Genomic DNA, 23,301 nt, shown 5'->3' on the forward strand with positions numbered 1-23,301 from the left:
CCTCCTTGATACAATCCTTTATTCCCTTCTGGCCCATTCCACTAAAGTTCAGCTGCCTACATTAATCATTCCGGAACTTACACCTAGCTCTACTTACATAGATTTAAAAATATCTGATATGCCCCAGAATGCACCATTTGTTAAAAGTGTTCCTGGGGGAGGAGCCTACTATAACCAGTCAAATGAAATTTGGAATTTTCGCACCTCCGGAGTCCCCACCCCCTTTTCAGAGCCTTAAAACCCTATGCATAATTTCAACACTAGATTATAACCAAGCAGTCCTAGTCAGCCAATGAGTTCTACAATTCCAACTTCCTGGAGATGAACCCCAGAGCCCATCTACAGCTGTTGATTTCTCCATCAGGTCACCTGCATGATTTTTTTTCACAGAAATGATTATCACCTTGTGCTGCAAATCTGCGACAATTTCACCACCAGCGAACATTTGGTATGACTCCTACCTATCTCAAAACAGTGTGGTTGTCTCTGTCCAGTCATAAATGTAGTGTTCTTCATGCACTTGTGTGTGCTCGTCAATTAACTTAAAAAGGTTGGATATCTGTGAGATATACTTCTCTCGTGGTAAAGCAAATGGATTCTCTATGATGATCCCCTTAAAATAGCTGCCAAATGCAGATACGTTAACAAAACAGCAGTTTTTGAAAATGGTGCACTGCGACAACACCCTTGTAACAGCTACAGTATTACTTGCAGTTAAATGTGTCTCAAAATATCTTTTCAGCTGATCAGGATTGTTTGAATATTTTAGCATGCTAACAGTTTCTGAAAGTATTGGTTTATGGGACACATACTAAATGACACGAAATAGAGGACGAAGTTCGGATAATTACAAATAAGAAAGATGGTCACCTAGAAACAAGAAGATAAATCAGAGCAAGACAGGAGGAAACAACTGCTGATTTCTTTTGAACAAAGGAGTTTATTAATCCTCTATTAATAGCAATGAAAGTTGACTGAAACCATCAAGTTTTGGATTTATCTACTTGAGTGGGATGAACCGGGAGGAGTGAGTGGCACCGATACCTGGTCTTCCGTGCTTCACTGGTTTGTATGTGATGCTGAATTCACCCAGGTAATGTCCAATCATATCAGGCTGCAAAGTAAAGGTAGAACATAAAGGTTTATTCTCTAATTATAATAACAATTAGGGTTTCAATCAATTTCACAAATAATTAACAAAAACAAAAATATTTCAAGTAAATGCTTTATTCACCAATGATGGAAATTTTATGAGGCATATGAGAAAACAAAAATTTGGACAAGCACAGGTCTCAAATTCTGGCTAAATGCCAGTTGATTTTGACATTTGGTAGTAGAAAAAAAGCACCTATCAGTTTTCTGCCAGAAGACAGTAAGGACTTCACATCAACACATGTTCGGTTGGTTAAAAACGGTCAGTCAAGGAATCTGTACTTAACATAAGCCAAGTATTACTGCTTATTATCAGAAAATATCATCCAGTTTTTGATATGTGTTGTAATTAATGAAAATACCAGTGAGAACTTGATTTAGCCCGTAGAATTTTAACCACTGGCATATCTTAGCTAGTGATTAAAATTGTGAAATAATAGGCCAGTAGGTCGTCAGATTAGTCTCAGCATAATGTTGATATTTTTTGGAATGGCATATAATGAAATATTTTGTTCTTTTCTGCAAAAAAATTGAAAATTGAAAAGAAAGTAAAGAGACACAATATGTAACTGATGTAATAAGTGAGACAACTTCCATATCATTGATGCCAATCTCTGAATCTTGCTTTAAGAAATGGTCATCAGTTATCAGTTCTGGCTTTAAACTAAAACTTGCATAAAAATTGAAAAGTACTTTCCTAGAGGTTCTAAACCTCAAAACAATTACTCAGGCATTGAAGAATGTTACATTGTGGAATTAAATATTTCAGTGAAGCTAACATGTGCTGCAGGGTTTAGGAGAATGGAAAATTCAGCTGTCTGAAAACATAGAGGTTTTACTGTGATACATTTACCATTAGTAAACCAACTGTCAATCTGCCAAACTTTCTAAGAGTCGCTTTGAGAGTGACTGCTACATGATATGTCACCTCGAACAATCAGACTAAACGCTACTAAGCATATAAGCAGGCCAACCTCTGATATAGTACTGCATTACAAAATATTATATAGAAATATAAACTAGAAAGACCTCAAATAAGAATATTTCAGTATACTTACATGATTATACATCTAATCTAACTTTCAACAAGCTTTCTCACCTTAACTTCCACTTGGTTGAAAGTTTTGCCATTGTAGACTCCAATGATACACCCAACCATGTCTGGGGCAATGATCATGTCCCTCAAATGAGTCTTGACAACTTCTGGTTTCTCCATTGGTGGAGCTTCCTTCTTGGCTTTCCTGAGCTTCTTCATCAGGGCCATTGGCTTCCTCTTTAGACCCCTTGTGTACCTCCTCCTCTGGCGAGCACAGAAAAGTTCCATCAGTTGCTCACTGAGAGTAAAGTAAGAGAATAAGGGAGAAAAGAATTCTGTGAGTATCTAAACGAGAAGACCCAACTCACTGAAGAAACTGAGGAAATGTTTACAACACACCAAAAAGTGTTTTATATGAACCTTTGTTATGCAAGTCCAATATCAAATCTATCATAAAATATTGTATAATACTACACATGTGTTGAAACAATACAAATTTAAGTGCTCAGTTTGATTCATTTTCATGTACACTACAAAACCACAAAGACTGAAACACAAGCATTTTACTCTATATTTCCAGTTTTTGCTGTAATCCTTCATTTAACTAACATACAACTAACATTTTCATAGACAATTTCAAAGCCACCCATCAGTTAACTTGAATTAAGCAACAACATCCCAAACACTTAAATGGCTATGAATTAGGAGAGAGTGCTCAGTAATTCACAAGGTATACCATGTTTGATTTTTCCTTGACCAACATTTATGCACATGATGATCTTGTATGGCTGTAAAAAATGAATTTCATATTCTTCTACATAATTTATTTCTCTATTTTTTCTGTTTCTTACAATAATTGGCAATATTACTCAATTCTACATTATTTTCTGAAAGGACTCTAACATAGGTATATTCTATGGACGTATTACAAATGCAGTATGGTCTAGCTGGTTATGATTGAAAAATATTGATTATGTGACTTACTAAACAGTACATAAGCCATAAGTCCATATAGGACAACAGAGACACTGCCGGTATGTTTGTGTAAATTTGTGGATATGTCTCTTCCAGTGGCTTTCACCAGCTCACTCCCATTCCAGCTCTCTCCCCCCCCCCCCCCCCCTCTCTCTCTAAATATCACTCACCCATCCAATATGAAAACATTATTAGCTAACGCATTAAGCCATTACCATGATCATATCATACTGATAATTACAACTAGACTTCTTGGACAAAGGAATTTCATCAGTTGAAATTATTCACTTACTTTGACATGTCCAAGAGCTGATCAAGGTCAACACCTCGGTAGGTGTACTTCTTAAAGGTACGCTTCTTCTTGACTTCAACTTGTTCAGCCTACAAATGACAAAACAATATACATATACTAGAGATCACATCTTTGTAAATTGTTACCTTACTTGTAAGTCCCAACTTCCTAGATGAATGGACAAAGTACAAAATAGCTAGGTCACTTACTTAGTGAAAACTGCATACAAAGATTCTTACCAAACAAACATTTTAACTTGACTAAACCACTCACCCAACTGCCTACTGAACTGATGCAATGTGAACATCAATCCAAGCAGGCCTACCATAGGAATAAGCTGCTAGGCCAATACTGAGGCCTAGGTGTGATATAGCATGCAATGCTAGACTAGTACAATACAATATTTAAATAACTTTCCTAGCATAAGTCATTGCACTGAATGAAAACATAAGTAGTGCACATCAATGGGATTGTATGAATCAATATGAAACAGTCAAACAGAATCAATATCAAACAGTCATTAAATTACACTGGGAAAGACTCAGTGTAGCCTGAGTTGGGAGAACGACTGAACTGTAGCGTTAGTGTTACTGTTAGGCCTAAACCCAAGGGTTAAGACTAGGTTTGGTATATTCTAATGTGACGCATCCTAAAGCTAAAAACAAACCAGATCTATGGCCAGTGTCAAATGTTAGAACTGTTAGTTAGGCAAGGCCTACTGCACAACACAAACTCATTAACACTGCAAAAATACAGCAGACTGAAAGACCGAAGTATAAACTAAGTAGCAATAACATTAGGCATAGGCCTAACAAGTTAGGCTAGCCTACAATAAATCAGTCTTGATCAAACCACTTTCAACAGCGTTGCATCGTGTAAACGCATGTCTGATCAGATATTACATGTTGTATATCAGGCATGTGTATGTATGTCTTATACTTTCTACGTTATATCATCGAATAATTACTACGCTAGTGGGGACTGGCTGTAATATAGCCTAGCTGGCTAGGCGTAATGAAGAGTGTATTGTACAGCTAATGTCAGGCCGAAGGTTTGTGATATAGGTTACTGTAGGTAGGACTCAATTAAATACTTCTCTATAACCGCTATAAAGGAAATCAACACAAAATATAGGACGAAAAACTTTGGTATTATTTTGTAGTACATATTTTCCGAACATTAGGTGACTAGACTTTGATAAGTATGTGATGGAAACGGATTTTGAATACCCGATTTCATTGCGCTGCTTACCATTTTTGCCTAATATGCTAAAGAGGGCGCTATACTGAAAAGCTCGCGCAGTTTACAATACATAGGTTGCAGGGAAATCTAGGTTTGGTCTTGTGGAGCTGCTAACAACTTACTGACAAGTAGCATAATGCATGACTGTGGGACCCCTCCACCCGTCCCCTCTCCTTGCCGCCACTATCACCAGGTAAGCTCCCCGTCACTGGTAGGCTGTTTTTCGCAATATTTTTCTTTATACAAGCCGGGCTTCGATACTCACCAGTAAACAAAGTTACTTAAAGGGTGTGAAGAGTGAAGACTCGCGCAAAAAGAAACGTCCAAATGCCGGTAATCTGACCTAGCTTCGAATGAGGTGTAAGAGAAGTGTTAGACACCACCATCGATCCCAGAAAATACACACACAGCTTGATACCGTCGGTAATTAGACACTATAGCAGTGTTCTCCGCAGGTCATTTTTTTGTCCGGGTGGCAATCGCCGTCCTGGGGGTAATCGCCGTCCTGGGGGAGGGGTCTAAGGGGAGGGGGTGTCCCCCTCCGCTTTGGAAAATTTTTGCCCTCCGAAGGTGGGCTAGACGCCAAATGGTGCAATATTTGGTGCTATATTTGCCTTGCATGTATCTCCAGGAATTGCTATCTTTTAGGCAGTGTTTTAAATTTTCTCTTACGTTTGCCAAATGACAAAAAATAAGAACACTTCAAAATTGTTGCTGAAATATGAGTAGTAATGAATAGGCCCTAAGTCCAATGAAAAATTATTCTACACTGTGCAAGGCTAACCCAACACAGCCTGTGCTCAGGGGCGTAGCGAAGAGGTTTTGTCGGGGGGGGGTGTGGAGAATTTGATTTGCCGACGGATCTGGAAGTGGTGACTGAAATGGGGGAGGGGTCTAAGGGGAGGGGGTTTTCCCTTTGGAAAATTTTTAGTTTTGAAACGTCCTTAGATGCAATCTGGTGCATATTTTAAGTCAAATTTGGCACGGAAGAAGCTCCCTTTCTCCTTTTCTCTATTCAGCTTTCCTTCTTTCTTCCCCTTCCGCTCTCTTCACCTTTTCTCCTTTTGCCGACAGACCCAAAATTTGCCGACAGCGACCAAATTATTGGGGGGTGTGACACCCCCCACACTCCCCCGCTCGCTACGCCCCTGCCTGTGCTTGACTGGGATAACTGCCAAGTTCAGGCATATCAACCAATTATCAGTCCTATATTAGACAGATGCACACAATGAATGAAAGAATGATAAATAGATGATCAAATAACAAATTAGTCTTTATTTATTTCAACACCAACAGGATAACAATTGCAGTGAGAAAGTTGAAAAGAAATAAAGTTTATCAACTTCATGACTTTTGAAGTTCGTAAAAACCCGTCCATTTACAACATTCACTGTATAGAGAACAAAACTCTGAAAATCAGTAGAGAAATTACCAATTGTGTACGAAAAGTAGGTTGGCACACCTTTCAAATTTTACGAAAGCTCGAGCAAAATACTTTCGAAAAATTCACGCGAAACTGGCATTTCGTGCTAAATGCAACTAATTTCATGTAAACAAGGCTCTAGTACACCCATTTATGAATTAACCATAAGACCACATCTGGTGTTGAGCGGCAGAAAAAGAAAGTATTTTCTAAAATTTTCACAAAGAAAGGAAAAATTACTATCCTACCATAGTTAAGTGTATAGTAAATAGCCTAACCACTTCGTCGGTTACGGATCTCACGTAACAACAAAAACACAACTTAAATTGTATTTTGCGAAGTTGACGTTCTCTACAAGGACATGGAAACAATATTTAGCATTTAGTTAATCATGCCAAGTGGCCTAAAACATGGGATTGCACGTTTTACTTTCATAAAGATGGCCAGTGGCGTAGGAAGGTACTTTTGAGTGGGGGGGGGGGCTGAAGACTGATGGCCGGCCTGGGGGAGGGGTCTAAGGGGAGGGGGTTTCCCCCTCCCCTTTGGAATTTTTTGCATTTCCAGGTAGCCTCAGATGCAATTTGGTGCAATATAGCACAATTCAACCCACCCACTCCATTTTGTAAACTTAATTTTGTATTTTCACCAGGCTTTATAGATGCAATTTGGTGCTCCAAATGAGATTTTTTTTTCTCATTTAGAAATGAAAAAGGGGTTTTCTGACCTGCGAAGCGGGGGGTGGGGGCGGAATGATACTTCCGCCCCTCCACATTTTTCACTGGGGGGGGGGGCTGGCGCCCCCCAGCCCCCCGGTTCCTACGCCCTTGAAGATGGCCATACTGTAGCTATTGAGGCCTTGATATCGTGCTATGTCTGTATGGTATAGACTGTGCCTGGTGTATCATGGGGAATAGATTGTTTTGTTCATGCGAAGGAGTCAGTTGGCTTGAGGTGTGTTTTACTTACCCTAATGTTACGGGATATTTACCTACTTTTCTTGAACGTATAAGATAATATTTCGCATAACTTTACCGATCCTTTACTGACTGACCTAATTAATTCTTGAGTGGAGCCAAAATAGTTTACTCCATGAAAAGTTTTTTTGGAAACGTGCCAAAAATGTTAAAAAACAGGTGTTAGACGGGGTTGTTTTGCAAGGTACCTTGGAAAACTCGAAACACATGAAGCCAGCCTACCGTGATATTCAAGTAGGGTTAAACACTGCAGTTTTAAACTGATGTACGTATCGTGCACGCTGTTCATTGTTAGGCATTCTAGAAACGGGACTTTGCCGAACGTAGTTTGTTTCATAATATCGACAGTTTTGTAAATCGTCGCGGCCGCGGCAGCAGTGGCGTCGCCAAGGGGGGGCCAGGGGGGGCACGTGCCCCCCTGTAAAACCTAGTGCCCCCCCGAGTGCCCCCCCATCTGAGATTTGGGTTGGTAAAAAAATATATATATATATTTTGTTATATTCAACTCCCATCATCTGAGTTGGACAAAGAAGCACAGTATAATTTGTATTTTCTTCAAATGATCTGCGAAAAAATGAACAAGTTTATCCTTGAACGTCGGGTATCGAAGTCGTAACCCGCGCCATCACAACAGGTGTCGATATTTACATTGAATGTGTCAGTGCTCACGCCATACCAGCGGATATACAAGTCCGCTTCGCGAGCTATATGACTGTGAGAAGGGAGGGTACTGCAATATGTTGCTTAGTCTGGGGTTCACAGGTTAGGAGCTGACGAAATGTGAGAATGTGAGGGTCCGCAGGCTCCATACTTGCCTATATTTGTGGACCCATATATTAACCCTGTTGTGTAGGGGGTGCAGAGGTCATTTGAGGTCAGATGCTTGTAGGAACAAATGGCGAATGTTCACACCTGCATACTGAGCCATACTCGATGTGTGATCAAACTTTGGATTGCATGGTGAGATCCCTGATAGGAGCCAATAACGATGCTGGAACCTGTTACATCTTAATAGATAATGGGCGAAAACGAGAAGGACAAGAAAGGAGTCGGGGTCATGCACACATTAATTCAACAAATGTAGGTTCTATTGATAGGGTTAGGCATAATATCGACAGCATGTGGTTCATATCCTCTGCAAAATTCTGCGCCTTGTTAAAATCATTACCTCAAAAACAGCAATTTCTGGAGATATCTTCAGATCGAATTTAGCATCAAATGTGGCAGCATTTTGCATCTAGCCCATCCTCCGTATGCGAAAATTTTCCAAAGGGGAGGGGGGGGGGCAGTGGCGGCGGAACCGGGGGGCTTGGGGGCTCAGCCCCCCAATGAAAAAGTTGAAGGGGCAAATGCATGATAAGCCCCCCCCCCCCCCAATATTTACCAAGGCTCCGAAACGTGCATCTGCCCATTTTTCAATGCATACTTGTCGATCTGTCCGATGCACACGTATACTATATAGGTGTAATAATTTTACAAAATGCTGGGGGACCCTCGGCCTGTCCCCTGGCTATAGACCATATTGTCACCCCAACCGCGTCTTCACGCCCCGTGAAAAGTGGAAGCAGTGAGTGTGAGTACCGGTAAGCGCAACACAACTTCGTCTTAGGCCAATGACTTGCTTCATTTCAGCCAGTTCTCCAACATCCCCTTACTACACTCAAAAACGTCTTTGCGAGTACACTACGAGTAATAGCTACTCTCTTAAAACACCATCGAATATACAAATTACAATGTTTTTACAGACTTTTACGTGCAATCTGAGAAATTGCATGGGCTTGAGACCAATATTTTAGGGCTAGGTATTCGCAGCATAAAACACTCGGGAAGTGCCGTTTCCGGCCATCTGGGGGTTTGAAAAACCCAAAATTTTCTTGTACGCTCCGCGCCAACCGATGGTGGCGCTCCGCTTAGATAGTCTCTACACATTAGCCCCCCCCCCCAATAATTTTCCCGTTCCGCCGCGCCTGGAGGGGCACCCCTCCCCTTAGACCCCTCCCCAGGACGTTGATCCGTATCCACCTAAGTGCCCCCCCCATCAAATGATGGTGCCCCCCCTGTGCCCCCCCCCAGACTGAAAAGTCTGGTGACGCCACTGCGCGGCAGAAACAAAACATGTAGTTTCGATCAAATTCGTCACTCTTAAAGAATATGAGTGACTTTTAGAAAATGTTTGACGAGGTGCCAGTGTATTTTTTTTGTCCGGGCGGCCGAGTTTTTCGTCCGGGCGGTAGCTTTATGTCCGGGCGCTAGCCAGCCTTTTCAAATTTTGTCCGGGCGGCGCGCCCGGACAAAACCGGTAGTGGAGAACACTGCTATAGTGTACAGTCAGTACATACAGCTGCGGTCAATACCCACAGCACATTGTACAAACGTTACAGCGATGGACATCCCAGGTCTAGCTAAAGATAACAAGGTATCACGTTCATTACTGTCTGCATTTTGTAGCGACACGAACAAAATGTCACTTGCAAGCAACAGAAAGTTAACAAAAGGTTTGGGGCGAGTCTTCAATGCCTTTAAGTGTTCAGGTTCACCTTATCTCAATATATTGCACCGGTATTCTGTACTGAAAAAAAAACCATAGCAAATTTGTACATTATATACTTCGATTCGATGGTTCTGAATACATTTCGTTTGGCACAACCATACTCGACATTCATTCCCCCTATAAACCTATGCCATCTACCCCACCATTTTCACATAAAATTTGGCAATGGTTCGAGATTGGTGGTGGAGCAGGAGTTAGACAAGTCTTTTGTGTTGAAAATGGCAGTCTTTGACTTTCTTGTACCCGTGTGATAAGCACTGCTGTGTAAAAAAATTAAGACGGGAAGTGATCACTTTCCCGCGGACCCACTGTGGTAGGCCCTGCTTACACTGGTAACTACAGTATGTATGTATGTACTATTCCCCATCATTTAATTCTAACATAAATCCTAGTGTTTTGTTACTGTGGTGATCACCGTCTTTCTTTCTTCTTCTTTTTTTTTTTGTCTTCCTTTCTCTCTGTTTTCCTCCTCATAATTATCGCTAGTTTTAAACATATTACTATTAGAGCATTGTTTACGTTGGGTTTTTTCTCTTGTGTGCGTTCCAAGGCATGGTAACACTGATTCTCTGATTTTGTACGTTCATTCATAGTTCATACCATAGAAATTGATGGTTCATACACCGGTTTAGTTTTCAATTAGGAGCGTTAGTATGTATGAGAGTAACTTAGTGTACATGTATGGTTATCATATCACTTGTGACAAGCCTAACCACTATTATACTCTTTGAACGCCAGTCTCCCGGCGTAACGATCGAGAACTGATGAACGTATAATTATAAAGAATGTTCAGGCCTATATCAAAGTGAATGGTATCAGTTTCGGTTCCTTCGTAGTTGAATGTAACCGTTCTCTTTTGATGTGGTGCTGAAATACGGTCGTAGAATAATGACAACACAGGTAATATTCTCACATCACGAATTTATAAACCAACGACTAACGTTAGGCTACAACAGGCTGAAGTTACGCCTTGCGTAGGTCAGGTAACAGTGCATAACTTTTGGTCCACATATGTTACATGATTCACTATGTAGACAAAACACAGTGTAGGTTGCACTACCTTACGTTAAATCCACAACTTATGGCGTAGCCTTCATGTCCTTTTAGGCTAGATCAGTACTCGGCCAAACAACAGTATAAGCATAGCCTAACGTTCGGCCAACGCTATATAACGAACAGTTTCAGAATCAGATCCACAGAGTTTCAGGCCTAGTCCTAGGTTACATTGTATATCGATCGCCATGCAATAAGACTCTCAGAGAACCAGGAAGGAAAACATACATGTTTGAATTAATAGAAAATTATGCTGATAAAACAACAGTTTCTAAAATTCCAATCAAAGACAAGCAATACAGTACAATTGAGCCTGATGAAGTTAGAGAAGTTTAATGATGGTATGAACTGTAATTAGAAAAGGAACTGCTTAGTAATGGAATCTACAATGTCACATGTAATTGTAAACCAAGAAACTGCTTAAGTAAGGCATAACTCTTTATGATCAAATTGGTGTAGGCCTTTGCCTATCACACTTCAGATTCAGTCATCTTTGATTAATTTCCTCCCAAAGAAATATAGGCCTAGCAAATGCCTGAATAAGTAAAATAATGTTAAGCCTGTTAGAGTTAGATCAGTGCCTTAATTTTGCAAAGCAGTATACCACAGATTATTATGTGTAACAACATTCTTGTATGCCATTTCTGTCATTAACATGTATCATGTTTACAGATGCAATATTACATATTGCAGATGTTAAGAAAGAGACATAATGATGAGTTGAAATTTCTAACAATGTGGCTTTACATTCACAGTGTGTCCAAGTAAAGCTTGAGTTTGGTCACTCGGCTAGCATCAGGACCAAGCCATCACAAGAAGGTTTCACTCATGACTGGATTGTTTTTGTAAGAGGCTCAGAAGGGAATGAAATTCAGCATTTTGTTGAGAAGGTCATCTTTAACCTCCATGAAAGCTTTCCTAAGTCAAGAAGAGGTAAGCTTGGAAGCAATCAAAGGATGAATTATAAGCATCGTGGAAAAATCTGAATCAAAATCTGCTTTTTAAATGGATGAATGTACGGTAGTTAATAACCTAGTGGTGATGATTAAATTTATTCAGCATTTTTTGGCTTTACATCTCGGTATGAAAGTATCTAACATATGCCAAAATGAGATTCAAGAGGACGTTGGTGTCAAAGTAGTTTGTTTAGGCCTGCAGCTGTTAATGCACTGTTTAGTACATTTAAACCTCTCTGATTCGCTGCAAATGAAACATGTCATACCAGAGCACTACGCTAAAAGCAGCACTCAGACTGCTCGAGGAAAATCTGTAATGTCTTGTTATTATGTCGCAGTATTTGAATACAAAACTACAGTATCATGCTCCCCGATTAATTTGTGTGGGGATTCAGTTTAACAGACTGAATGATCTGTTTGGTAATCCAGCAGAGATAATTGAATGTTACACACACTGAAAAAAAGTTCAGTCCACAAGGTAATCTTTGATCAATCAGTTTTGAACTTTGTCTCCAAAATGTCACATAAACACATGTCAAATTTTCTGTAGAGCTACTCGTCATCAGACAATCAAATAAATGACTGTGCACATTTTGTTTGTAGCATATTTAGCGTTAATGAATTTAGTTTCTCTTTTAAATGTGACAAAAATGTTAATAAGAATAATTTTCTGACAACTGAAATCAAGTCATATGAACAGTTCATGTCTTCATTTTGAGGTATTTTAAGGTTATAGAAAGCCCACTTTGGTAGTGAAGGTTTTAAGTTGCTGCTAAAAGTGTAAACATTCTGCTTTAATTTCTTGCTATTTATTATATACATTGATTTGAATACCATTTACTTTTGTGCTTAACAGTTGTCAAGGAGGCTCCGTTCGTGTTGGAAGAGTCTGGGTATGGGGGATTTACAATGCCAATTGAGATTCATTTGAAGAATAGGGAAGAGCCCAAGAAGGTCCAGTTTGTCTATGACCTGTTTTTACACATTGACGGGGACCCACCTGTCAACCATGTCAGAGGAGAGAAACTTACCTTTCGTAATCCAACTGAAGATTTCAGGAGAAAACTTCTCTCATCTGGTGGAGTAAGTAGTTTCTGGTATATTTGTTCCAATATCCTGAGAGAAAAGTAGAGAGAACTCAGGGGTGAGGTTTTGGGCTGGTGAAAGGTTTGGAAGGGCCAAGGGGAAATTTATACTGAACAAATGATTAATGTTTTGATACTTGCAGTGTACTCTTCATTTTGTCTATTATTGTAAGTCTTTGGTCCAAGTGGAAACTTTAATTGCAAAACAGCAGAGAACAATGGGTAGGTAGAGTACTTCTCCAAAAGTTGTAAAATAAGTAACATGAAAAAAAAATTTTCCTGACAATGTGGGCCAGACATATATTTGGTAGGGGAGGGGGTAGGGAAGGGGAGGAGCTCAGACCTGCAAAGGTCAATGAAAGTCACACACAATTCAGTCAAAGTGCAACTTTTCCAAGGATGCTTAAAACCCTGTTATCAATATAGTTCAAACTGTGACATGATTTTAATAATGGACTTGATACCTGTAGTGTGTTGCTGTACATTCTGTATCTTGACAAACTCACAGATTGCTGAGAAAAAAATTTGGTAGCTTTGCAGGGTGCTCTTTTGTGTGTGTGTGTGTGTGTGTGGTTTGATCACTTAAGTTTCATTCATGGCAGCAATCAGCTGTTTAAAGTTTAACAAAATCCCTCACAATTTGCCGAGAAAGGGCTTAATTTGTCCAGATAATTTACTGATCATCTCAACCAGGCAGAGAGGCTCACCAACCAAACAAAATCAAGAGAGGGTGCTCTCATATCGATCTTATCTAGAAAATTGACAAAGCTCTATGATTTGATCACTTCAATTAAAATTCGTAACTATTGAAGAGGAGACCTTTTGTTTGCCAAAACTGTACAAGTAACCTTGAACAGGCCAATCACCCAGCTGGTCTTTATGAATTCACATTCTTGTGAAATCGCGAGCACTCTTGCCTGATGGTGTTGCTTTGATTCAGAGATTCACGTTAGGACCTCTATGACTGCGCCCTCTGTTGAAACGTAAGAGAGCCTCCTTGGGAATCGCTTTCGTAGCTGATTGAGGTTTTTCTCTTTTGCTCTGGACTGAGAGTGTAAGCCTGTAAGGTATATACCCCACTGCTGCATGTCAATTTTACCTTTTAATAAACAGGACTGAATTCCACATTTTATCTAGACCTGTGCCTGAGAGTAAAGAAGGTATGAAGATTGGTGAGAACCTAACTTTACACTCAAAATTTTTGGAAATTTCATGTTTCAAGCTCTCGGTTTTGAAAAGAGGCAATTTCCACAGTATGTTCATTGTACGATGGCTCAAGTTTTGCTCTCATTGAGAGTTTTGAACGTCAGTGGCCGGTTTTGCTCTGCAAAGTTTATTGTCTGGGTCCCTTTTCCTACCAAAGCAGAAAATAGTCATTGAAGAAACCAATTTTCCTTACAGGTCGGTGTGCTAGATGACGGTGGTATCCCACCTGGTGCTTCGTTCGGCTTGGAATCCGTCGGGACTATTAACTCTACTGGAGTCACCGACAGCAGAACTCCGTCCAAAGGCAAACCTGGAGCAGTATCCACAAATGTAGCGCAAAAGAAACTGAAAACCACTGCAGCTCCAACTAAGGTAAGAGGTACACCATCTTACATCAGAGAAGACAGTTAGAGAGGGTAGCAAAAAGCAATTATATACTTCTACGTATACTTGGATACAGAGAAAAATGGAAATGAAATGTTCTGATCAACAGTCGAAATAATTTGCCACTGGGGATACTTTACTTACCACTCATTCAGGCTTATGACCAGTGAGAACTGTTAAAATTTGTCTAAGAGCTTGTTACAGTTTGTTTTTTATTGTTATCTCTAGCTGGATTATGCTTGGCACTTCTAACCTTTGAGAATGATTTGGCTCGCTCTGGCAGTGGGACCAAAACTTTGACAAAAAAGTACATTTTCATGATTTTGTGATTATTTATTACACAGTATTACCAATAAAGAGTTTGTCAAGACCAACGAGGTTGAATGCATAATGCAATATAGTGTAACAAGTGTGTGACCAATAAGCTACAGGCATCTCAATCAGATGAGATTCTCAGCAATGCCTGCAATAAACATAAATGCCAGATTGCTTTCCTTGGCACTGCACAAAATCACCCAGGCTCAAATTCAATAGACAAATATCAATGTCCTCAAGAGACATGGTAATTTTTCAATGAATCACTGTTTTCTTCTTCATTTTTTTATTGACACAGGATCCTAGTAAATCGAGTTCATCCAAGGGAAGTAAAGAGTTCAAAGAAGGAAAGGTGTCTTCAAAAGAGGGCAAAAGCTCTTCAAAGGTAGCAAGTAAGAGACCCTCCCAGGGGTCGTCCAGAGGTGAACCCTCTGTCAAACGTAAAAAGGATTATTCTCTATCCACAAAGTCTGCAAAATCCACGAGCAGCGAGAAGTCCTCTGCGGGCAATGAACAGTCCTCAAAGAAGGGACCCTCCACGGCCAAGAAAAAGAAAAGTCTACCTAAAGTTAGTAAGGAAAAGAAAGCAGAATTATTTTTACCTGAAATAAGTGTAGAGCACAAAACCAAATCAGAACCTGTCAAGAAACCCTCTTTACCTCCCTTTGAGGATGAAGTTAGCACAGGGGAGGTGGATGCACCGGATAGCCCTAGCTCTAAGAGCACCGGTAGTTTTTCCTCGCTGCCTCGGGGAGGCGGGACGGGTGGGGCCCTGGAGACGCTCATGGCTGAAATTGCAGACGACTACGAAGACGAGGAAGATCAAGATTATAACATACCATTCAAGAGAGATTTCCCAAACTCCTCTATTCAAAGTTTGGAACACGACAGCTCATCCTCTGGGTCGGACTTTGATCAGCTGATCCGTCAGACCATTATGAAGAAAGAAAACTCCTCCAAGAGGAGTGAGAAGCCTGTCAAAGAGGAGACAATGGTGGTGGAAAAGAAATCAAAATTCGAAAGCAAAACAAAAAGTGAAGACGGTAAGAAAAGCTGGACGAAACCGAAAGACAGCGACTCCAAAGCGAAGACCACCAACGTCAGGAAGAAGAGCGTGGGTAACGAGAAAGGTAAGACCTCGAGCGCCAAGAGCAAAGCGTCCGAAAAGAAAGAGAGCAAAGCAGCCGAGAGCAAAGCAAAGTTGTCGTCGAATTCAAAGCCGAAGAAATCGGAAAAGCCAAAGACAGAGACGAAGAGGAGATCTGCGGAAGGAAAAAGCAAAGTCAGCGAGAGTAAGACTAAATCAGATGGGAAAGTAAAAACGTCGGATGGAAAGACTAAAGAGAGTAGCAAAGAGAATGAGAAGAAAGGCGTGCAAACGAACAACATGGACTATCTCTATGAGCTGGTTGACTTACACAAAAGACTAATGGCTCTAAAAGACCGAGAAAAATTACAAAAAGTTGTGGATCTGATAGGTGAAACCGGGGATTTCAAGATCACAGATAAGACATTCGACTTTGACCTCTGTTCACTGGATAAACCGACTGTTAGGAAATTGCAAGAATATGTACCTCCACTTTGAGTGTGCATTTATAATCTATACCGTCATTGACTCTTTGTCATCACCTTCACTCGATGCCAGATGCTTGCCTCTTTTTTTTATACTTCACAAGCTTTTTATCACGGTAATTTATGATGCTCAGTATTTTGTTCGGAAACAAGACAAAGTGCTTCATTTTGAAAGAAAGAACAGTTTTGGTACTCTTTCGTCAATCGTTTTGCCATAATTTGTGGTAAATGTCACTGTCCTCACAGAGAGCACATTAAAAGCATTAAGTACAGTAACTTATAAAGCAACACAATATGTTGGCTAATCTTGTCAAAAGGCCACTGTACTGTGCTTTATGGTTGGTTACATTGTAGGAGCTGTATTGTTCTGATATGGGTTTTAGTTGTTGAAACAGAAGACGTTTACATGTAGAATGCAGTTGTGATCTGGAGGAAGGAAGGAAGGAAGCTAGGAAGTTTGCTCTGGATCTTACACAGAGTAGAGAATGCCAATAAAATAAGACAGACATTCTATGAGGAGAGATCTCTCATGTTATAGTCAGTTCCATTCAATTGCTGCAAGTTTTGTTAATAAAAAAAAGTCAGTCTTCTGTATTAGTCAAAGTTGAGGAACAATGGAAATGATGACATCGTGGTGGAGTTGGGGAAGGGATAGGTTTGTAGTTTGACGGAAAGGAATGAGAAAAAATAATACCATTGTTGATGCCACAGCAACCCCTTGCTACATAGCTGTGTAACTCAACAAGATTGTACAAAATGATATGTTTGAGTTCCTTCTGTATTCAGCACCTGTCGTGGGTATTTATCCATTTTTCCAGTATTTGTAAAAAAAATAATAAAAAAATTAAATTTTCAAAGAGGTGTTGAGAATGAAGAAGACAGACAGTGATGTGTGATGAACAGCATCAATGGATTGTTAGTTACATGATCATAAATCAAGGTTTTAAAAGACTTGCAGGTTATAACATACCAGTTATGGGAGACTTTATCAGTATCAAGTTCTGTGTACTTATTTATTGCTTGTTTAGTATTCTGTGTGCAGACCATATTTATATTACCATCATCATCATATTGTAAGTACCAGCTTTAAATTTAAACATGTCATAGACACAGAAACCTGAGTTTTGATGAGCTGTTGTATGATTCCAACTGTACATGTTTACATCTTCCCTCTCAGGTCAGGTCAAAGAGTGGTTCAGATAATACTACACAAAAACAAGCAGGTGCCAAAATTGTTTGTACCGTAACACGAATCAGTTGTAGAAGATCTTTCTGTCTTTAGTTTGTTGCATTGTCCGGGAACAACCTGGCTTAAAGTCATATCCGTAGAGTCAATGACGTATGGCATGAAATCGGACAGATTTAGTTCACATGCAGAGATAAAAAACAAGTCTCATGTTGCCTCACTGAAGATTTACCCATGTGCAATTGGAATTATGGAATTGCTTATTGACTTGTGTACTTAAGACATGCCAAGTTCCATTTCTTTCTTCTTAAGTATTTGTTATATTCTCATTGATTTTCCTTTTAAGCATGTGAAACGATTAGAACCCTACACTTCTTCCATCCGTGTGATATACTTGTCTTAATTCTTAAACCAAGCAAAAGTGGTTTGTCCTACTGTACATGTTTATAGTTTCTTCTTTATCTGAAAAATTTTCATTATGGATCATCTTTGGAACTCTGTTTGACTGACTTAGTGATTGTTTCTAATTGTTTAGCTCATCCACTAGGAATGAAAATGCCCACTCCACATTACTTTCATCTTCTAGTTTAATTAATAATTGTTAAAGATCTTCAGTATATTGGCCCCCAAATTTTAAAAATTCTGAAAATTTGCTTAAAAGGTTTGAAAGTACTTTCCTGTAACTTTTGGTTCTCCAAACGACTCACAGTCGTTGCAGAATGTTTGACGGGACTGTTAAAGGCTCCAAAAAGGAGAAATGGTTAGAGAGGGGCAGTGAACATGTGTGACCATTTACTTGATCTTCTAGCATATTTTGTGGCCAACATTGATAAACTATAAAGAGTTTGTTGTATTTTACGATGTAAACTCGTTAGTCTTGCATAGCACCTTGATGACATTGTTTGTTTAATTCTTTGCGTGATACAAACAGTGACCCGGTTATTAAGTTTTCATCTAAAAAGTGTAATAAAATTGTGAAAGGCTTTTGTGTGCTATTGCCACCAATATTAATGGCAATCATTAGCAGGTAGACTGCCCTGAGTTTCTTAACAACCAAATGGTTGTCATGGTGCCAAACTAGTCAAAATGTTTGGTTTCTTCCTTCATGTTTTACCAATCCCTCTTCAATTTTTTTTTGTCCGTCTTCTCTCTGTTTTCCTTGCATTAAAAGTCAAGTTTATGGAACGGGTAATCCAGTGACAAGTTTAGCATTACTTAGTTGAAATAAAATCATGTATACATAGTCAAACTGTCATGAATGTCCATAATTGCAAAGAGGAAAAAGAATACTTCAGATGTTATAACATAAAAATAATTAAGTGCATAATTTTACTTATATCTATGACTATGACACATTTGGAAGGTGTACTCTCCAAGAGCCCCTCCTTCCCCCCCCACTCCTCCCCCCCCCCCCACTCCCGCATTCATTATGAAGACATGTTCCTGCAGTATGTTTTCCCTTAGTACATCAAGTTTGGGCGAGTTACGGTTAACCAGATGTTTACATTGAAGGTATAGGAAAGGCTCTAGTAAGGCTGACATAAGGTTTCACCATGCACAATTGTAGCAGGAGTTAATTTAAAACAGCCCTTTTTTTGCAAATATAGTGATGGTTGTATGGTTTCAGGGCACATGAGAAATTAATTTTGTCATTTTCGTCTTAACTTATCATAAAAGGACAAAATTTAAGATGAAACAATGAGATTAGAGAGTTGGGGGAAAAATCAGTTGACTTCCATAATCCCAAGAAATTTTGTACAAATTGATCAAGAAAATTGAATATCTAATTGAAAATAGTTTATGTTATAGGTTATAAATGGTTCACCCTTGAACAAATCTCATTTCTCCATTTTGGCAATTATATTTGATACTTTCTTTATAATTAATTTTTTTTTTTTTTGGCCAAAGAAGAATTTAAAGGTTGTACTAATGATTTTTTGTAAATATATATGTTTCCTCCTTTTCTTTTTTCTCTTTTTAATTTATCATATTTTAATTTATGTTTCCTATCCTTTGTGTGTTCCAGTTGTTAAGTAATAGGATAGCACTATTTTTGTGTTTTGTTTTTGTGTCACAGAATCAAAGGGTAAGTATTCAGTTGTTATTAAAACTGCACATGGAACTTCCAATACTAGTATAATTATTTCCAGCTCTTAAGGATGGTTAATAAACTTAACCTAATTTTTTGGAATTTTTTTCCCTGCCTTATTCATCATTTTTACTTGGGGCCGTGGAAGGTAAGATAGGCAGGGGGGGGGTTGTAAATTTGGGACATGTTGACAGAACAGCAATTTGTCATCAGTATTGTAAGTCCAGCGCTTTTCAAATCCAAAGTAGAGTATATTTAGTTGCTTATTGGAAATTTTTACAACACTGTAAGCTGAATCAACTAACGCACTTGCACATATGTGCACCAAGTAAGAGTCTGTTTTACTTAATCCATTGTAGATTTCATATGAAGCTTAGTGTTTTACTGCAATTTTTTTTCCTTTGTTTTTTATAATTCAAATTGTTACAAATGAATTGAATGTAATCATTTCTATGTATACTATTGGTCAACTATGCTATGGAATTTTACACATTGGTAAACAATAAACATTGTGCACAGACTGCTGGACCTGGAATGTAAGAATGTTACATGATATTTAACAGTAGAGACTGTAGGACAACTGGAACAAAAGAATGTTGCAGAACAATGAAAATATAAACAGACCATTGTTCTTTGGAACAAAGAAGTGTACCTAGTTGCTAAAGATACATAATAATGCACTTTGGATACAATACAGACTACTGAACGTTGGAACAACGGAATGTAATAAGCTATAAACATAAAAATGTGTATAGACTAGTGGATGTTGGAACAGGAATGTAACATGTTTAAAGACATTTGTAATAATGGACTGTAACATGCTTCTAAATATGTACACAGACTACTGGACTTTGGAGCAGGAATGTAATATGTTTAAAGACATTTGGAATAATTGACTGCAACATGCTTTTAAATTACTACACAGACTACTGGACTTTGCAACAGGAATGTAACATGTTTAAAGACATTTGTAATAATGGACTGTAACATGCTTCTAAATATGTACACAGACTACTGGACTTTGGAACAGGAATGTAACATGTTTAAAGACATTTGTAATAATGGACTGTAACATGCTTTTAAATTACTACACAGACTACTGGACTTCGCAACAGGAATGTAATATGTTTAAAGACATTTGTAATAATGGACTGTAACATGCTTCTAAATATGTACACAGACTACTGGACTTTGGAACAGGAATGTTACATGTTTAAAGACATTTGGAATAAAGGACTGTAACACGCTTCTAAATATGTACACATACTACTGGACTACAGGATTGTAACATGTTACTGTTCAATACAGATTGCTGAACTGTATTATGCTCTATATATGTACACAGTTATATATACAAAGTTTGGACCGCAATGCAGAGAAACTGAATAAAGTTATAAATTAGCAGTATCAATATACATATTATTGGATTAATTACGATAATTAGTTTATAGTAATATATTCTTCTAACTGTATGCAGAGAGATAGAACAACACGTTTAACAAAATGATCATTTAGCAGGATTCAATATAAACTGTTGGAAATATTATGTTTATTTGTATTACCAGCAAACTCTATTTATTTATTACCAGCTGTTGGGTTGCAATGCAGAGGAAAAGGAGAAAGGCCAGACTGTTGGACTAAGTTATGCATACCAGGTACTGGACTAAATAATGCCAAGGAAACAAAAGAACATAAGCTGACAATAATTTATACAGAATTTTTTAATTATGATGCAAAGTTGTCGTTTTTTTTTATTATGTCCTAGAAAGTTATTGTTCTATGTTTGTAGATAACTTCCTGCATTTCTTGGAAAATATTGCACCAACGAGTTTCGTAATTTGAATATTTTCGTCGGACGTCAATTAATTTTATATGTTATTTACTCACGTGACAATACAAAGATGAAACTGTACAGACAATGTCTCAATTTTTACATGTACTAATAAAACATTTTGAAACAAGATGATTACTCTCAATTATTTTCCTTTTTGGTTCCTTGCTTTAGCAAAAGGAACCTATGCAGTCAGGTTGGCGTATGTGGGTGTGTGTGTGTGTGTGTGTGTGCGTCTGTGACACTTGCTTGGGTACGCTCTATCTCAATAAGGGAATGTTGGATTGAGGCCAAACTTGGACTATAGATCCGCCATATGGAGAAGGTGTGCCCTATTGTTTTTGGTGCCCACAAAGGTCACCAAAGGTCAGTTATGGTCCAAAAACCGAAAATATTAAAACTGCAATAACTCCCAGTGCCAATGTGCGACAAGATTGATATTTTGGGACAAGTTGTGAACTGGTTAGGGGAGCGTTTTCAAACTTAATGGTCATGTGATCCGAGGTCACCAAAGGTCAATTAATGATAAAAAACTAGTATTTTTGCAATAACTTGAGAACGAAATGTCTGTTAGGGTTGGGAGTTGCCTCAATGTAATCCAATTGTCGACCCGCATCTGGGTGACCCTTGACCTCAATTTGACCTCTGGTGACCTTTTCGTGTTTTGTGGATTTTTACAGTTTCGATGCTATTTTCAGATGTCAAAGGTACCTTCTGATCATAAATGTCAATAGGTTGACCCCGTGTGACCTTTATGTGCGAAGTTATATGGGGTCAAAGTTTTTCGGTCGGAGTTAGGATGGTTGTACAGACTTTTCGTTTTGTTTTTTTGGAATCAGGAGATTAAACTACATCTGAAACCAAGGTCAAAAGGTCAAAGGTCACATTAGAAAAAATGTGCTTATTTTGGGAGGAAACGATCAAAAAAGAAAATGTTTGGTTTTGATGCTAGATTTGGATATCAAAGGTACCTTCCGATCAAAAATGTCAATTGGTTGACACCCGTGTGACCTTCGTGTGCGAAGTTATACAAGGTCAAAGTTAATTTTCAGACATTTAATGCAACAACTCCCAGTTCCAAGGTGTGGCATGGTTGATATTTTTGGACAAGTTGCAAATGGTACAGGGGAATATTTTCAAACTTAACGGTCATGTGATCCGAGGTCACCAAAGGTCAATTAATGATAAAAAACTAGTATTTTTGCGATAACTTGAGAACAAATTGTCCGTTAGGGTTGGGAGTTGCTTCAATGTAATCCAATTGTCGACCTGCATCTGGGTGACCCTTGACCTCAATTTGACCTCTGGTGACCTTTTTAGTGTTTTAGGGATTTTTACAGTTTTGATGCTTTTTGCAGATGTCAAAGGTACCTTCTGATCATACATGTCAATGGGTTGACCCCCATTTGACCTTCGTGTGCGAAGTTATTTGAGGTCAAATTTAATTTTCAGACATTTAATGCAATAACTCCCAGTGCCAAGGTGTGACAAGGTTGATTTTTTTGGACAAGTTGCAAATGGTATAGGGGAATATTTTCAAACTTAACGGTCATGTGATCCAAGGTCACCAAAGGTCAGCTAATGTTAAAAAAGTAGTATTATGAAGGGAGAAAATGGGCAAAGAAAAAATGTTTGAATTTTTACAGTCATGCTCTATTTAGGTCTCACCGATCAAAAATGTCAATTGGTTGACCTACGGGTGACCTTTGTGTGTGAAGTTACATACAAGTTCAAAGTTAATTTTTGACATTTAATGCAATTAAATCTCAATGCCAAGGTGTGACATGGTTGATATTTTGGGACAAGTTGTGAATGGGGTGGTGGAACATTTTGAAACTTAAAGGTCATGTCATCTGAGGTCACCATTGTTATCATATCTGTTGACACGCTTGTAGGTCTCTTATATTTCTTACATTTGAGACGCCATATTTAGATCTCAAAAGTGCCTTTTGATAAAAAATCCGATCACATTTTGTGAT

At 38.7% G+C, this 23,301-nt stretch overlaps 2 protein-coding genes across 5 annotated transcripts; one reads left to right on the plus strand and one right to left on the minus strand.

The window, feature by feature from the left end:
- Positions 1-920: 920 nt before the first annotated feature.
- On the minus strand, positions 921-4,769 carry LOC139979102 (small ribosomal subunit protein uS19). Of its 4 annotated transcripts, none has more exons than XM_071989774.1 (4): positions 4,707-4,769; positions 3,456-3,544; positions 2,252-2,486; positions 921-1,114 (listed from the first exon to the last, which is right to left on the minus strand). In XM_071989774.1, exons 1-4 carry the CDS (start codon positions 4,707-4,709, stop codon positions 1,001-1,003), a joined length of 441 nt encoding a protein of 146 aa, XP_071845875.1. In that variant the 5' UTR covers positions 4,710-4,769; the 3' UTR covers positions 921-1,000. The 4 variants fall into 4 exon arrangements, with proteins under 4 accessions (XP_071845875.1, XP_071845872.1, XP_071845874.1 ...); XM_071989771.1 differs by lacking the exon at positions 4,707-4,769 and adding an exon at positions 4,549-4,650; XM_071989773.1 differs by lacking the exon at positions 4,707-4,769 and adding an exon at positions 4,358-4,390.
- A 5,479-nt stretch (positions 4,770-10,248) lies between these two features.
- Positions 10,249-21,454, plus strand: LOC139978266 (uncharacterized). The gene is made up of 5 exons (XM_071988305.1): positions 10,249-10,545; positions 11,454-11,631; positions 12,511-12,737; positions 14,141-14,317; positions 14,943-21,454. The coding sequence occupies exons 1-5, from the start codon at positions 10,534-10,536 to the stop codon at positions 16,227-16,229; spliced, it is 1,881 nt and encodes a 626-aa protein (XP_071844406.1). The 5' UTR covers positions 10,249-10,533; the 3' UTR covers positions 16,230-21,454.
- Positions 21,455-23,301: the final 1,847 nt, after the last annotated feature.

Source organism: Apostichopus japonicus, chromosome 13 (genome assembly GCF_037975245.1).
Source record: "Apostichopus japonicus isolate 1M-3 chromosome 13, ASM3797524v1, whole genome shotgun sequence".
Classification (NCBI taxonomy): Eukaryota; Metazoa; Echinodermata; class Holothuroidea; order Aspidochirotida; family Stichopodidae; genus Apostichopus; species Apostichopus japonicus.